The following is a 16,276-nucleotide window of genomic DNA, read 5'->3' as shown; positions in this document are numbered from 1 at the left end:
TTGAGATGAGGTCATGGGGCTGGGGCCCCCATGAGGGGATTAGTGCCCTTATAACAAGAAGAAGAGAGACCAGAGGTCTCCATCTCTCTACCCTGTGAGGACACACAGAAGGTGGCCATCTGCAAGCCAGGAAGAGGGCCCTCACCAGGACCCGACCATGCTGGCACCTTGATCTCAGACCTTTCAGTCTCCACAACTGTGAGAAACGATGTCTGTCCTTTAAGCCACCCACTCAGCCTGTGGTATTTTGTTATGGCAGCCTGAGCTGACTGAGACAAACATGGTGTCCTGTATTAACTGTTCGATACATGTTAGCTATTATGATTAATAATATTTTAAGCCATCATTGAGAGGTCATAGGGAAAGTTCATTTTTCTGTAACTTCGAGGGAATCCTTGACGATGTCACAAGAGCAGGTGGAAGAGAGTCCTCTGGGTGCAGGAGGAAGATGGCAGGCGGGCAGGCTCACCTATGCTACAGCTTTCTGAGAGGCGGGACCGCTGAGTCTCCAGGTTCCTGTAGGAGGAGACGGGAGGGCAGGAGCCAAGTGAGCTCAGAGCCTGGCAACGCTCCCCCAGGGCAGCCTCCGCCCACCCTCTCCCACCCACCGTGCCTGGAGGGCGGGCTGCACTGTGCCCCCTGCCTGTCTGGAGGAGCAGGCTGTCCTGATGGCAACAACATGGAAGCATGGCCCAGGCTGTGGGGGGCAGGAGGGAGAGGACAGCAGCAGTGCCCCCTAAGATGATGCCAAGGGCACAAATTCTCTGCAAGAATTTACTGGGAGAAGTTTATTGGTGAGAAATCACCACTTGTGAAATACTGGGGTTCCAGTGTTCTCCCCTGGGGCCCGGAAACCAGAAACTACGGGGGAGAGGCTCCCTGTTTGTTCTGCCTTCTCTGGGGCAGACATAGACTGAGCCCAGGGGCTGTTCCCGGCCTTGCAGTTGTACTCACAGCACCGGGATCTGGGGCAGGCTGTTCCGCTTCTCACCATCTGGGGAGAGGGGAGGAAGAGGCGGAGCTGGGACACAGGGTCCTGGAGGGATGACTCACCCCACTGCCCCAAGGAGCCAACACCAGGGAGCCCCCTCCCTGCTACTCTGTGCTCTCTGACAGTCAGAGTGGAGCTGGGTCGGCTTTGGCCTGAACTGGAATCCTCTTTGTAGAAGAAATTCTTGGGCTTCCTCTTGACACATCCACATGTTCCAGCCCTCTGGACTTCCCGGGAAGCTCCCTCCTTCCTGATCCCACCCACCAAACAGACACACCCACAGAGGAGGGACCAGTCATGTTCTAGCAATAGCTCTGATCTTCCGGGGACTGCAAAGCCCTCTTCTCCAGGAGCTGGCACCCATGTCACCCTCGGCTAGCAGGGCCAGGGGAGACAGACAGGGCCGAGGCCTGGAGCTGAGGACCCGGGATAGGACCTCGGGGAGCCTTGTGTCAGGTGGGGCTGGGTGAGCACCTCCCCACACTTCCAAACCTCTTCATTCATACATTGGTCAATGGCTTAGCTTCTCCCACTCTGCCTCAGGGCTTGGCTCAGCTGTGCTGCCACCTGCCATCGGGCCATTTTACCTTTGAGTGGAAACGCACCTTTCTTGGGATGAATGATGAGAGAGCCTTTGTGCTCCCCCTGCAGCCGGCAGTAACCGTCTATGAGGTCAGCCATGTTCTCAGCCTCTGCCAGAGAGGAGGTTTTGATGGACAAGGACTGCAGAGAAGAGACCGGCCAAGGATGAGACCCCAGAGCCTTGGCTAGAGTCTACCCCACAGGACTGCAGAAGACACTGCACATTCAGAAGGAGCAGGACTCTGCCACCCACCCACTTCCCCCGAATCCATCAGCTCCCTCCTGTGGGGCTTTGCTTGCATTCTCTATAGCCACCAGGGGGCGCTCTTGTCATCCCTCCCACTGACGGTCCCTAAACGCTAGGAAGGCCAGCTCCAGGTCTGACTTGTTTTGGTCTCTGAGTGCATACACAGCACAATGCCTTGTACCCTCTAGCTGCTCAAACTGAGAAAAGGGAAGAGGGAGGGAGTGAGGCAGGGGACAGTTAGATGACGGAGAGATGGACAATCTGTTTGCAGTCTGAGGTCTCTCTTATTCTTCCACCCATAAAAAGCCCCGGGTCTCTGAGGTCCTGATTCTGAGTCATTGTTCACTTGTTAAAAGTTAGGCCTATGATTTATACCTTGATTTCTGGTCACCTTGACCCCTCCAAGAATCTCCCCCAAGAACTTCTTTCTTAACATATTTTTAAATAACTTTGCTTCCTGATATGTTTTCCTTATAATTTATCATCACCCTAGTACTTTGTCTAAGAACTAGGCGCAGTTTTCCGAACAAGATCCCAGACGCCAGGGAGGCCGTGGCCTCCTGTCTGCCCTGGCCAGGCTGGCCTGAGCAAGAACCCCACCTTGCAGCTGCACCCCGTTGTTTCAGAACTTCAGGTGCCCAGAGATGCTCACCTGGGGGGCGCCTTCAATGCCCAACTGCAGTACCGCCTGGCCCTCCTCCAGGGGCAGGCACCTGATGGACTTGATCTGCTTGAACTCGGCCAGGCAGGTGGGCTGTAGGAAAAGAGGGGGGCCCTTCAGACCATCCTACTCCTGGCATCAGGCCATGCAGACTGGTCAGTATGGGGGGCGTTGTAAGGAAGAACTGGGAACTGGGAGTCTTTCAGGGGGGTGAAGAGAGAATCAATGACTATTAAGGCTAGAAGGATCATTGAGTCCAAGCTCCTCACTTTGCAGAAAAGAAAATGAGTCTGGAGAGAGCCAGGACTTGCCCAACGTCATATGCCGAGCTGGTGGTAGAGCCAGGACTGGACCCAGGTCTTCTGACTCCCAGGGGAATGATCACCCCATTTTGCCATTGAAAGTGCAACTCTTTCCTCCGAGCCAGAAGAGCAATAATAGTGCTGCTCCCCACAAACCATCCCCACTCCCCAGCCTCCATGCAAAGGATAGTCACAGGGAAGTGAAGAACCATCTGTCCCCATGCTGTTATCTATCCCAAACATTGTCGATAGCTACTCATACCAAGGCCCTCTGCTCTCAGCTACGGGGCAGGAAGAACTGACCAGGCAGGCCAGGGTGGGAGGCAGAAGAAGGAGAAGACAGCTTCGCCTGGGTTGGGCAGGGTCTCCCACCCCGCCCTGCCCCCCTCCCCCCGCCTCCCCCGCCAGCCCCGCCACCCGTCCCCTACTCCGCCCGCCCGTCTCTCTCTACCTTTGTATCTTGGCTTGTCAGCTGGCGGATGCCTTTCGGGCCGATGACCAGGTCCACAGTAATGTTCCAACCTTGCTGGAATAAAAGGAGAGAGGAGACTGTGGCCCCAGCTCTGCACTCCCATATTTCAGAAACTTGAAAAGAAGCTCACTAAGTTAGACACAGGCCACTGTCTCCTGGGTTCTCAGCTCCTTCTATCCTTAACCCCTTAGCATACAGATTACCCCCTGCTCAATACCCTGCCCACTCTGCGCCCTATCCAGAGTTGGAGCCAAGATTTCAGTTCCCTTCCTCGGGCAAGTAGATTAACGTTAATTGCATTTTAGGGCCCATCAGTGAGGCCGTGCTGCTTGCGAACCTACAAGCAAGCAGAGCCCCTTCCCAGACCCCAAGTAGGCCTCATGGCCCCCTTTCTCAAGAGGCCAGGAATTCAGGTCAGGGGAGAGTGAGGAGGGCATGTCATTACAATGAGTTCACAGCGATAGGTCTCCTGGTCGATGTTGGCAAAGCCCGCGAGGGTGTTGAAGAACTTCATGACGCACTCCTCCTCCCTGAGCGAGGCGTACTGCTGGAACGTCTGCTGGATCATCTTCCGGAACTGCTTGGGCTGTGGGAGATGGTCAGTGGTGAGTGGGGCCCTGCTCCTCCAGGGGCTCTGATCCCTTCCTTAGGATCTCACGGAAAGCCTGCCTCTGCTGCAGGACAGTCCCCAGGCCTCTGCCACAAGGGCAGCAGCAATCTGTTACTTAAAGCTGCAAACTATTGTCTCAAGGGAGGCTCCCCACGGCCCTGAGAGGGAGGCAGGGGAGGGAGCATCCCCAGGGCTCAGTCCACAAAGTTAACTGGCCTCCAATGTGGAACTGGAGCCAGGCTTCCTGATCCCCAGCCACAGGAAGGGCCCACTGGATGCATTTAATGGTCCCATGTTCAGATGACCCAAGGCAGCATGGACACCGTGGCTGCCCTGAGTACCCCCAGCCCAGTCCTTTTAGCTCCAGTCCTGGGGACCAGCACGAGGGGGTCTTTCTGGGCCCCTCGCCCACTGGTTTCCTCACCTTTAAGTTCTCTTGCATCTGCTTTGGGAAAAACAGGTCCAGTCCCACTTCCTTCCTAGAAGAAAGAGAAAAAAGGCAGCATTTGACTCTCCCTCATCCCCAACCCAGGACTTCTGGCCAATCAGAGAGAGTGAGAAGGTTTGAGGACCGGGAGAAGGGCCTGCCAGGCTCTGGTCTGGGGCAAGTAGGAAAAGCCAGGCAGCAGGAAAAGCAGGGAGGAGAGGCAGGGTGGTCCCAGGACTTACTCTAGGAGCTCGAAGTTGGACTTTTTGTCGAGTGCATTGTGGGGCATGTCCTTGAAGAACCTCCTGGAGAGAAAGAAGTCATGGAAAGGCTGATGGCTGGAGAATGAAGCCATCAGAGCTGGATCACTCAATGCCCACACGTTGGCCTAGAAGCCCCTTCCTCTGCCAGATGTGGGAACCATGGGGAGAGAGAAAGTTAGGAGAGTCAAAAATTTCGATATTTAGAAAACCATGAAGAAGAGGAAAACCCGCAAATTTCATTCCTAGGAAAGACTCCAGCCCTATGCTCTGGGAGGCCCAGCTCTGGGACTTGAGCAGAGGAGGAAACAGCAGTTCTATCTGTGGCCTTTGAAAACAAATGACCCAAGGCAGCCAACACTCAAGCTGTCAGCTTAAAAACACGCACCTCCACCTTTAGGCTCTGGGTTCCCTTTGTGATTTCTTTTTCCCTCATTTCCTGTCTCTGAAATAGTATATGTGTGTATGTTGTGTGTTCATTTAAATAATTGTTAAATGTAGTACATATAAAAACTTTATAACTTATGGAACAAAAGAAGAAAAAATAATAATCCATAATCCTACTACCGGGAATGACAACTATTAATTTTTTAAATACATATTCTTTAAGTCTCATTTCCCCTTAAAATGTGTGTCTTGGTGGAGATTTTTATGTACTATTTATTTATAGCAATTGTTGTTTAAGTAGAGACTAAATAGCCAATGTCCTCACTTGTGTCATCCTCCCTTCCCTTCCTGGATCACTGTGGATTACGGTGTCTAGTAATTTCTGCGACCATTGAAGACATTGTCACACTCTTGATCTTAGATTAGAGTAACTCACTGTTCCTTTAGCCCCGGTCTCCTTAAACACACCTGCGAACAGTTTCATGCTACTGATACTATAAGCAGAAAGGCACATAACTTATGATTCAAAAGCAATGAATTTAGACAATTCACTGTGATTAAAAAATAGACCACTCTTCTCTCAGCCCCCAACACACACACACACACCAGCTCATCATCCTCTATTACAGGTACTCCAACTGCTTCACTCAGATGAGAAAAAGTGATGAAAAGTCAGAATAAGAAAGAAAAGAACAGCTTTGTGGTACAAGGGGCACAATAAGACAAGTGGTTCTTTCTAGCCGGGGCAAGCCAAGTTCTTTCAAATGCCGGTGGTTGGAATGGAGGGAAAGAAAAGCATAAAAAGTCTCATATAAAATTTCTCTTATAGAATCAAGGAAGAGCACATTAAAATGAGTATTAAGGACTAATAATATTTAATGACAGCTCAGTAAACATTGGTGGATTATATTTTATAATATTGAAATGAATTTGTAGCCTATTTCTTTTCAAGAAAAAGATGTAAGGATACGAAGTTTTCATATTTAAATAAAATAGGGCTAGAGAGAAATCAGGCAATGAGATAAATGAGACAAAGAATGTGTCAAACCTGGGGTTGGTTGTCCTGGAAGCAGGGTAGCAGACCTCATTAAGTGCATAATTCATCAAGAGGAAACATTTACCATAACATGGGCATTTCATTTCTTAAATTAAAAAGTTTGCAAACCAATGATTAAAGGAAAACTAATATTCGCAATATTCGTTTTACCAAAAAAATGAGAAGCCAATTTTATATGGTTTTCTTTGTCCTGCTGCAATTTTGGTAAACACCAATAGTATAACGTTGAAGCACAATTCAGTAAAGGTGATTGTTGGAGGGCCTAACTAAATGTGGTTCGAGTATATGGCCTACCAATGGTCTAATTCAGTGGTTTTCAACCAGAGCCAATTTTGCATCTCTTTCCCCAGCCTGGAAACATTTGGTAATGTCTGGAGATCTTTTGGTTCACACCTGGTTGGGAAGAGGGGTGGTCCTACCAGCATCTTATGTGTGGAGTTCAGGACCAGGGATGCTGCTAAATATCCTACAGTGCGCAGGATGGCCCCCTGCAACAAAGAATTATCCAGTCCCAAATGTCCCTATTGCTGAGGTTGAGAAGCCCTAGGAGCTTGATCCAAGGAGAGAACTTAGGAAACTAGGAAGAGTGGCTCTCCCTAACTCTACTTCTTGCTATTGGGTGTGTGACAGAGCGGGACCACAGACGCTCCTTGAGAGGGAGTATTCTGGCTGATTAAGGACAGATCTGTGCTTTGGAAGCCAGACAACAGGTAAGCAGGGAGGGCATTCAGCTATAGGACATGAGAAGCCTCTCCAGGATTCTCCCCTGAATGGCAGATCTTCCTCCTCCTCCTTCCGCCTGAAGGCTGCTTGCAGTGAAGACCCAGAATTTCCACATGGTCAATCGTGGCAGCTTTAGAAAGTTTACCGAGCCAGTGGTGCCTGCTTGCCCTCCCATTCCTAGAAAGCCTCCGAGCACGCCTGGGCGGTGTTGATTACAGGCAGCGTGGCCATCCGCAATTCCCGTTAGGTTGAGTGAGCTGCAAAATGTACTGCCAGGTAACAGAAGAAATTGGCTTGCCGTATGTGATTATTTCATTCTAACAGAATAAATGTTGGCAGATGTCCTCCAAGGAAGAGGATTTTAGGTCTTTCCGGGTTATCCGTTCATCTAAGTATGTACTGGGCTCTCATTATGTGCCAAGCGGAGGCAGCACCAACCCCAACTTCAAGGATCCAATAGGATTTCAGAATCCAGTGCCTAAGAGCCAATCAGTTCCGGACAGCGTGATGCATCAGCACAGCGCGCTGGTGTAGGGCAGCACAGGTGGGCGGGGCGTGGGGAAGGGACGGCTTCCAGAGGGAGAGACCTTTGAGTTGGTTCTGCAGGGAGAGCCTGTGGCCATACTGCTTATTATCAACACTTGACAGGCGTGCTCTGAGGTTTTCTGTGAATGCAGAGGGTAAGCAGGCAACACTGGCTGAGTAAACTTTCAAAAGCTGCCAAAATAAAGAAGAGTTTACTAGGCTGAAAAGGGGAACAAGAAGCGTGTGCCAGACATAGGGGATTAAGATCCTCTTCCCCGCCCCAGACCACAGTGTCACTCCTGGTTTATGATAATTGTTGAATGAATGAGTGAATGACTGAGCTTTGAGACTAGGGATGGCTGAAAGAATTCTGAGGACTGGGATATTTAAATAAGTCTTAGTAAAAAAAACATTGGGATAGGCTAAATGGAAGGGTAAAAAAATTTTGAAATGAACACTGAGGAATGAAAATACATGAAAAATAATAGCAATTTGAGAATGGTTAAAGAGGTATTGAATGGAAAAATGCTTTATTAGGAAAAAGGAAGCTCAGGTAATATACCTAAGTCATCCCAACCTCTTGAAATCCAGCTGGCCCAACTCACTCCCTAAGTCACTGATTGCCCTTCCCTCATGCTCCGAAGTTCAGTTCTTGTGGTACCTTTGACAAAGGTGCCTAATCACTCAAGTGCGTCGTGATCTGTGTGTTTCTAACGTTTGGAGCAGTTGAACCTATTGGGATGACCAGGAGAAACAGTCACCACTGCTTATCAGATGTATTGCTCTTCCCAGAGATGGAGTTTCACAATCTTCTGTGCTGAGCCCCATGTCAGCTGCTGTCAATGAGCACCCGATGATCCCCAACCTGCCCCAACTGCCATCATTGAACAAGGCTGCACCTGCTGCTGCTGGGAGCGCCCTTTAGTGCCTGGCTGGTTCTCCCCAGCCCAGGTCTGCCATTTTGACTGGCTAACGCCAGGTGGACAGGGGGCGCCTATGGGAAGGGACAAGCATACCCAGGTAAGGACAGCAGAAAGCAAAGAAATACCTATGCGAAATCCAGTTTTGTGTTTTTCTTCCAAAAAGCAATCAAAATATTAGCTCATCACCAACACTTATAAATTAACTGTGAGACAAAATGCCTTTTGAAGCAAGCTGAGTGCTCTTTCTCTAAACCCTATTTATCAGTTACTACTTAACTATCATTGGGTTACACATTCACTCTGAGTTTTAGGTCAGAGTTTTCTGGGGCTCTGCTGGGGGTGGGCAATGGTCTCGGCCGTCTCAGGTGAAGGGGAGGGTATTTGGTTCCTCGTATGGGGCAAGTACTAATTTCTAGCATGTGCATCATGATTTCACATTTTTAACTTATAGGGGGACATGCAGATAAAATAATGTATTTGGCATTTGTAAAGCCCCTCCAGTAAATCAATACAAAATTAATTGGGTATGATTGCAACAATGTGACATTCCGGAAAAGGCAAAACTATGAAGAAAGTAAAAAGATCAGTGGTTGCCAGGGGTTGGGGGGGAGGAGGGTTGAGCAGGTGGAGAACAGAGGATTTTTAGGGCAGTGAAACTGTCCTATATGATACTATAATGGTGGACACATGTCATTATATACTTGTCACAACCCATAGAATGCACAACATCAGGAGTGAACCCTAATGGAAACCATGGACTCTGGGTGACAGTGATGTACCAATGCAGGTTTATCGACTGTAGCCAATGGACCACTCTGGTGGGGATGTTGATAGTGGGGGAGGCTGTGCATGTGTGGGGGCAGAGGGTCAATGGGAAATCTCTGTACCTTCCACTCAATTTTGCTATGACCCTAAAACTCCTCTAGAAAATAAAGCCTATTAAAAATAAATAAATAAAAATACTAAATAAGAGTATAGAGAAAAAAAAATTAGTACAAATAATGAATAACTGTTGAATAGCTCTGTCCCTATCATTTTCCTAAGTACATTAAATACATTGACTCTTTCATCCCTCATAACAATCCCGTAAGTTGCTACTATTGTTATCATTCCATTTTACAGATGAAGGCACTGAGGCACAGAGAGGTTAAGTGACTTGCCCAGTAAATGGAAGACCCAGATGCAGCTCCAGGCAGCCCAGTCAGACCCTTTGCTGTTCAGTGTTATGCTCAATTGCTCCTCCATATGAACTGAGTCCATCGAGGATTCATCTTGCTAACCTCCTATCTTGTGCACATATCATACTTCTTTTTTAGCCAGGAAAGAATACGTTTACTTTTCTGGAGACACCATATATCTGTAGGCAGGTGACACAGGCAATGATGTTAAGAAGACATCAGAAACTTTTCAGGAAAAAAGGCACAGCCCTGCAAAATTCTGCATTATGCTTTGATTTTCAGAAATGTATCTATCTCTTTTGGTGAGAAACAGTCATAACTTGACTTTAAAATAGTCCATGACAATGTATAGCTTTGTATTCAACTTTAAAAGTTATGGGCTTGAAAATCTTCTATAAGCATACGAAATAGGCGTTTTCCACATCCTCTCTCTAACATCATATAACCTAGACCTCAAAGGTCAACCCACAAGAAAAGGAAGATTTATCTGACTTTCTTCTGCAGACTCGGGAGCCCTGAAACAATGCGTCTGTGTCATAAAACAAGCTGGCTTTTGGAATAATCCCGAGTTGACAAGACAGCAGACGCCACAGACTGTCTGCTCCTGACAAGACTCTAAACGGAGCCATGTCCGACGGCCCACTGGGTCCTCCAGAGCATTTAGCACAGTGTTTGGTGCAAAGTAATAATAGTTATTATTATTATGACCAATAATAGTTTGGCAATGATTTGAGGAAATAAGAACATGAACTAGAATGCTAATAGGTCTTCTCTATGACACTATTTTACCACTATAAGTGATGATATTTTGACAGGTGACTTAAATGATTGGAGTTTCAAGGTGATACTAGAGTCCTAGGTCTGAGATCCATGAATAAAAGGGAAAGGGAAGCTTCTGAAACTAAGTTCCGAGGGCAGAGGAGACTGTGAGATGTGATGCAGGTTAAAGGAGATGCGGTGGTCCTGGAAGGCATAAATAAGAGGACACGTGTAATAAAGTAAGCTTCCCAGACAGCCCCTTATCCACAAGCACACAACTCCCAGGACCACCACTGACTGCGGCAAGGTGGTCTGTCCTCCAACTGCATCACGGGCTGCAGATGTCCTCTGCTCAGAGGACTCCAGTGTTCCTTTGCTAAGACAGAGTCACCAAGTGGGAAAGCAGTGAGGAGCCCTCCAAGGCTGTCCTTGACCTATTCTGTCACAAAAGAGACAAAAGTGGGAGCCTCCCTTTCCCATCCCATGGCTCTCCCTGGGGACCTCCCAGCAATATCTCTTAGACCCAGGAGTTCTAGGAGACAGAACTCCTCAGTGACCTCCAACTCTGCAGAGCAACAGCAGAGTTCTACTCTCTATAACTTTAAGGTCACAGACAGGGTCAGGACTCACCCTGGGACCACCGTTTCAGCAACCCAGAAGTAACCCTTCCTGAAGGTTTCCCTGACCATGGTCCTGAAAGTCCTTCCATCAACTCACAGGAGGCCACCTGTATCTAAATCCCCTGGGGCGCTTGTCAAAAAACGTGTATCCTAAAGTCACCGGCTCGACTAACTCGGTTTCCAAGGGAGGGGCTAGGAAGATCCCAGGTGATTATGACTCGCAACCAGATTTTGGAACCACTGTTCTAAGACAGAGAAAAGGTACAGAAAAGGTGATGGGAGGTTGCAAAGGGCGGGTTGATGTTGAGGGATGGCGAAACTGAATGGCACTGCTTTGGGCAAGAAAGTGCTAGAGCACAGGTCTGGCATCACCCCCCTCCACCACAAATGCTACCGAAAGCCAAGAATGAGGCCTCTTTCTCAGACTGTCACTCAAAGTCTTCCACCATCAGCTCTAAATTACCTCCCCAAGCTCATCCCCCACCATCCTTCAGTCTGTTCTTTTCCTTCCACTGAGCCTTGAGCCCAGAATGCACACTCCCCCACCTCCAACTCCCCATTATCTACTCAGGGAAATTTCCCTCCTTCCTGGAGCAGTTCAAACCCCCTCTTCCCGATGCCCTCAGGCAGGATCAATGGCTCCTATATGTATGTCTGTTTGGCACATTTTCATTCTGCCTTGTACTATGATCAATTATAGACACCTGTCACCTCCAAAACACCGTAAGTTTGAGGGCATCTCTGGATGATTTGCTAATTCCGTACTGTAATTAGTGCCTACTGGAGCTAGAGACAGCAGTGAACAATACAGATGGAAATCCCAACATTCGAATGTCTTCCAGAACCTCGCCTAGTGCTCAAAGAAACGTTTACTGAATCTCTTGAATGGCAGAGAGATGGAAAAAGCAGGCAGCCTGGAGAAAAGAGCACGGTATCCACAGGAAGACAGGAGACATTAACCAGAGAGGGAGCTGGCACTTCTGTCATCAGGGGCTTCTCCTCTGTCACCATCACTTGTCCCCTTCCAGCTCTCACACACCCCCTCTTGCTTCCCACCCTGCAGGAGAGTTGGAGCAGGCCAAGAGCCTAGCACAGGAGGGGAGGCCTCGAGGCCACATACCTGAGCTCCAGGCAGCCCAGCTGTAGGGCCATGCCCTCGCTGACCTTGCTGGCGTAGCGCTGCATGTAGTCATTCCGGAGCTGGTGGGGAGGAAGGCCAAGGTTCAGATCCACCCCTCATTGCTCATTTTTCTGAGCAGAGGCCCCAGGAGACGGCGGGTGCCTCAAACACCATCCTGCCGCCCTAAGCTCTCTCTCATGCACCCCACCACATGCAAATGTGGATGGGAAGATGGAGAGCAGAAGTGGGGAGGCTTGCCCTCCGGTCTGCCTCTGCTGCCCTCCAGAGCCCCAGGCAGGGCCCATCATGCCTCCACATGCCGTGGCCTTCAGGTTTTTGAGGTACTTTCAGACATGTCCTCTCACAGCTCTGTGAGGCAGGAGTTCAGAATCCCCTCCCCGACCCTCACTCTGGAGATAAGGAAACTGAGATTTTTGGGAGGGGTCAGGAATTTATGCAAAGCCTTGTTGGTAAGTAGTGACAGATGTCATCTACTGTACAAGAAAATTCTGGCTTGGTCTCCAGCAAACCAGGAGGGAGACGCAGGAGGGAGCTAAGAGCATAACGATGGCGGCTCACACTGACTCGGCTTTCCCTCCGTTTCAGGTCCTGTGCACTTTATGTGCATCATAGCCAGGGGTGTGTTGGAGCAGATAGAAACAGCTTATGAATGCCAGTTATTAAATTTTCCGAAATTTCGGCAGCTGATTGACGTCATATTGTTAGTTTGAAATAGGCCATGGTGGGAGTACTTACACCGTAGAAATTCACATGTGCTACAAATCAGGGATTTTTTCTTCAGAGAGCCGTTTTACTAGCACACTACTAATGATAGCATATGATCCTCACAACAACCCTATAAAGTATGTAATATTAATATCATCCCCATTTTATAGAAAAGGAAACAGCTTCACGCAGGTCAATTAGGTTGCTGGGGATGCCAGGTCAGTAGGTGGCACAGCTGGGCTGAAACCAGCTGTGTGAGATGGCAGAGCCTGTGTGCTAAAACCGCCACCTTCTCTTTGGACCTGCTCTGACTGCTTCAGCAGCCAGGTCTCCTGGGCAGTAAACAGCCACTAGGAAAGTCCAAGAGGAGCTATGCATATGGGTGGGGTGAGCCAGCACTCGATTATCTGTGAGAGAAGCAGGGTTGGACAGCTGACCAGGGACCACAGAATGTCCCCAAGAGAAGTTTCCTGGACTGGGGTCTCCAAAATCTGGGCTTTGTCTTTCCTGTTCCCTAGGAGAGGTTGTGTAATATGACCCTGGGGACAGGAAGATAAAGTACTTTTACCTGTTGGTAAAAATAAAGCAGTGTGGTCCTATCTTCTTTCAGGCTCTCCATGAAGTCCTCGGGCAAGTAGCGGATTTGAAGGTCATACCTGGGACAGGAAATTCACACTCTGGTTGACACAGGGAAGCTGGTCAAGCAAAGGGCTGCCCATGGGGCTTCTGGCCACCGACTTAGCACTTGCTCCTTCTCTCCCTCCTCTGTGGGTGGGTGGAGGATCATGGAAGACAGAGGGGAGGCCCACAGGGGGTGATCAGTGCTAGTCGTGACTCTCCATCTCTTCTTCCTTATGGCAGCTGTTTTCCTTAGGTTCACAAACCAGCCTTTGGCCTGGCTCTCCATCTTCCCACCCTTCTGTTCCTCCTCCATAACACCAACAGCATCCTGATTGGGGACGTTCCTGGGTATCTACCCTGAGATGCGGTTGTGCTGTGAGCCTATGTTAGGCCTTGGCAAATACATCCATTGGATGTTGCAGGAGGACTAAACATAAAATGCCAATCAGATTTTCCAGAATGTTCTCAGAGGTTGGGAAGTGCTTCAAGGAAGGACCTCCCAGGGCTTCCCCACTCCCTACTCATCTCCCCCCATTTAAGAGCCCAGGGCTCCTCTCCTACCTCCACTCGGCTTCCATGTGTAGACACTCATACTTGTCCTGCACCTCACCCACCGTCATCTGCGGGTGCAGCCAGTGGATCTCATCCGACTTCATGTGCTTCAGCCTCAGCCCATAGCACTCAGCCAGCTGGATGTTGGGCCCGATCCGCCCACTCAGCAGGATGGAGGCAATGACCTCCTACAGAGGAGAAGAGAGGGATATGACTCAGGGGTGCCCCACGGTCCTCATGCAGTCCCCGAGAGTGTGATTCTCTAGGGTGGGGTTCCACCTTAATGTTTTATTTATCTCTGATTCTCTAGCACTTAGTGCAAGGCTTAGAGTATAGTGGGCTCTATCTGATGAATGAACAAATTGGCAAAACGAGACAGAGACAGAGGAACTGAGAGGGGAGAGCGGAAGTGAAGGAAAAGATGCAGCGAGGCAAAGACCTTGAATTCTGTGCTTCTGCATTTCATTCCCACTAAACCAATTAATAATTACTGAGCACCTGTCATGTAAAAAGCACCCTTTGAATGGTTTCCAGTTTAGCCATCATTACTGAGGGTCTGTAGCAGGCACTTTGCATGCATCATTTCATTGAATCTACACACAGGGAAGTAGATGTTATATCCCCATCTGGCTGATGAGGAAACTCATGTAGGTTACTCAGCTCATGGAATTAAGCTGGGATTTTGAACTCTGGGCTGGTGGTCTCTGAGGATTTTTACTCGGCCAAGCTGCTTCATGGGATAGTGGAACTGAGCTAGACAGAAGGACAGGACTCATATTAAGGGATTAAGTGGCACAGTTCCCACATAAGAAACATGGCCACAGGAAATAGAGTGTTGACAAGAAATTAGGTGTCTTCCTTATTCCCGCTTTCTTGCTGACCAGAGGTGAGCCTGCCCCACAGCCTGACGCCATGGCTTCCTGGCCTAGAGCCAGAGCTGGATTAAGAGGAGGCCAGTTGGGCAGCTGCCTGGAGGCCCATTTATAAGGCCCTGCCTGGTTCTGAGTCACACTGGTTCCAGTTTAACTCAGGTTTCTCATGCAATTCCACACATAACTGGTGAACCGAGCCCACTCCCGATGGAGTAGAGAGTACCCTCAAAGGCAAACTTAAACACTCGCAGGCACCGGCCCATCTCTGTTGAGCATCTCTGCAGTGTGCATGCCATCAGGCCCACACACAACCAGCCTAGAGACTGAACAGTGCACAGTGGGTTGCTGTCTGACCAGGAAGAAGAGTGACACTGCATTATTTAGATTCTATGTTCTTGTAACAGAAATTGTCTAATTTAGTAAATCAAATGTAATCAATTCCTTAATTGGAACAAAAAGAGAGGGGTATACTATTTTTCTTAGAAGCAAATCAGTTTCTTCTTATTTTCACGAATAAAATGTCAAACTACTATTTAAATAGTACTGTTTTGAAGGAGCACCAAGTAATTCTTCTGCTTGGGCACCCACATGTCTCGGTCCAGCTCTGCCTCCCGCCAGCCCTCTTCAACTCCACAGAGTTGTGAAGCTAAAAGACCCTAAGCCTGAAAAATCCCTTCGCCATTAGGAAAGCACATGCCCATCGCAGCAATCAGCTATGGCTCCATGAGATGGATGGCGAGAGGGAGGCACAGAGTGCACACATTAACAGTTGTAGCAAATCAGCACAGGAATCACAACTGTGACCCATCCTGGGATGGGGACGAATGCTGTGATCAGTGGTACCTACAGTGAGAGGGATGCAAACAAGAAGAAGAGCTCAAGGCTGTGAAGCTGGCCATTTTGTCATTATTCTCACCCATTTCTCCTGCCACTGACCCTCTGTACTCCTCTGGCCACTCGGTCATCCTGTTATGTTATCCAGAGCCCCCACGTCACTCCTGAGCCCACTTGGAGTCTCAGCCTCTGGTGTTTTTAAACTTAGAGCCTTCCCTGACCCACCTGAAACTTATCTGGCCTGTGCCTAATTTCCCCAGGGCTGGGACCCCTGAAATTATGGAAAATTTCAAATATACGTGAAGTAAACAGAAGTCAATAGAATAGTACAATAAACCCCTGTGTACACATCACCCAGCTGCAATAATTACCAATTCTGCCATTCTTGCTTCATCTCTTCCACCACCTGTTCCCAACCATCCTTGAACTATTATCACTTTTTACAGTTCTTCTTTTAAGGTAAAATTTATATACGTTAAAATGCACAAATTTTAGCTTTACAATTTTGACACGTGACTACAACTGTGTAATCCACATACCAAGTAAGATATGGAACTTTTCCAGACTTGTAGAAAGCTCCCTCATAATCCTTTCTCAGTCAACCCTCATGGCCCATTCCCACCCCTAATTCCAGGCAGCATCTTTTCCTCCCACTTTCAATTAGTTTTGCCTATTCTAGAACTTCATATAAACGGAATGAGTTAGTATATATTCTTTTGTATCTGGCTTTTTTCATTCAACATAATGTCTGGGATTCATCTATGCTGTTGCATGTGTATATACTAGTAACTTCTTTCTTTTTATTGATGAGTAATATTCTACTTTTT

At 48.5% G+C, this 16,276-nt stretch overlaps 1 protein-coding gene across 22 annotated transcripts in view; it reads right to left on the bottom strand.

The window, feature by feature from the left end:
* Window positions 1-16,276, bottom strand: part of PTK2B (protein tyrosine kinase 2 beta) — a 123,402-nt gene that overhangs the window by 22,289 nt on the left and 84,837 nt on the right. For 16 of the 22 annotated variants that reach the window (XM_070611318.1, XM_070611314.1, XM_070611325.1 and 13 more), the window contains exons 3-13: window positions 13,753-13,931; window positions 13,139-13,226; window positions 11,845-11,924; window positions 4,535-4,597; window positions 4,290-4,344; window positions 3,701-3,841; window positions 3,235-3,309; window positions 2,473-2,574; window positions 1,597-1,714; window positions 955-994; window positions 470-516 (exon numbers count right to left, since the gene is read on the bottom strand). In XM_070611318.1, coding sequence (XP_070467419.1) covers window positions 470-516; window positions 955-994; window positions 1,597-1,714; window positions 2,473-2,574; window positions 3,235-3,309; window positions 3,701-3,841; window positions 4,290-4,344; window positions 4,535-4,597; window positions 11,845-11,924; window positions 13,139-13,226; window positions 13,753-13,931 — 988 coding nt within the window. The remainder of the gene's footprint in view (window positions 1-469; window positions 517-954; window positions 995-1,596; window positions 1,715-2,472; window positions 2,575-3,234; window positions 3,310-3,700; window positions 3,842-4,289; window positions 4,345-4,534; window positions 4,598-11,844; window positions 11,925-13,138; window positions 13,227-13,752; window positions 13,932-16,276) is intronic. The other 6 variants (XM_070611330.1, XM_070611335.1, XM_070611334.1 and 3 more) reach the window with 1 other exon arrangement.

The sequence above is a fragment of the Equus przewalskii genome, chromosome 2 (genome assembly GCF_037783145.1).
Source record: "Equus przewalskii isolate Varuska chromosome 2, EquPr2, whole genome shotgun sequence".
Taxonomy (NCBI): Eukaryota; Metazoa; Chordata; class Mammalia; order Perissodactyla; family Equidae; genus Equus; species Equus przewalskii.
Note: the sequence above shows the minus strand (reverse complement) of the source record. Positions and strands in the feature narration are given on the sequence as shown.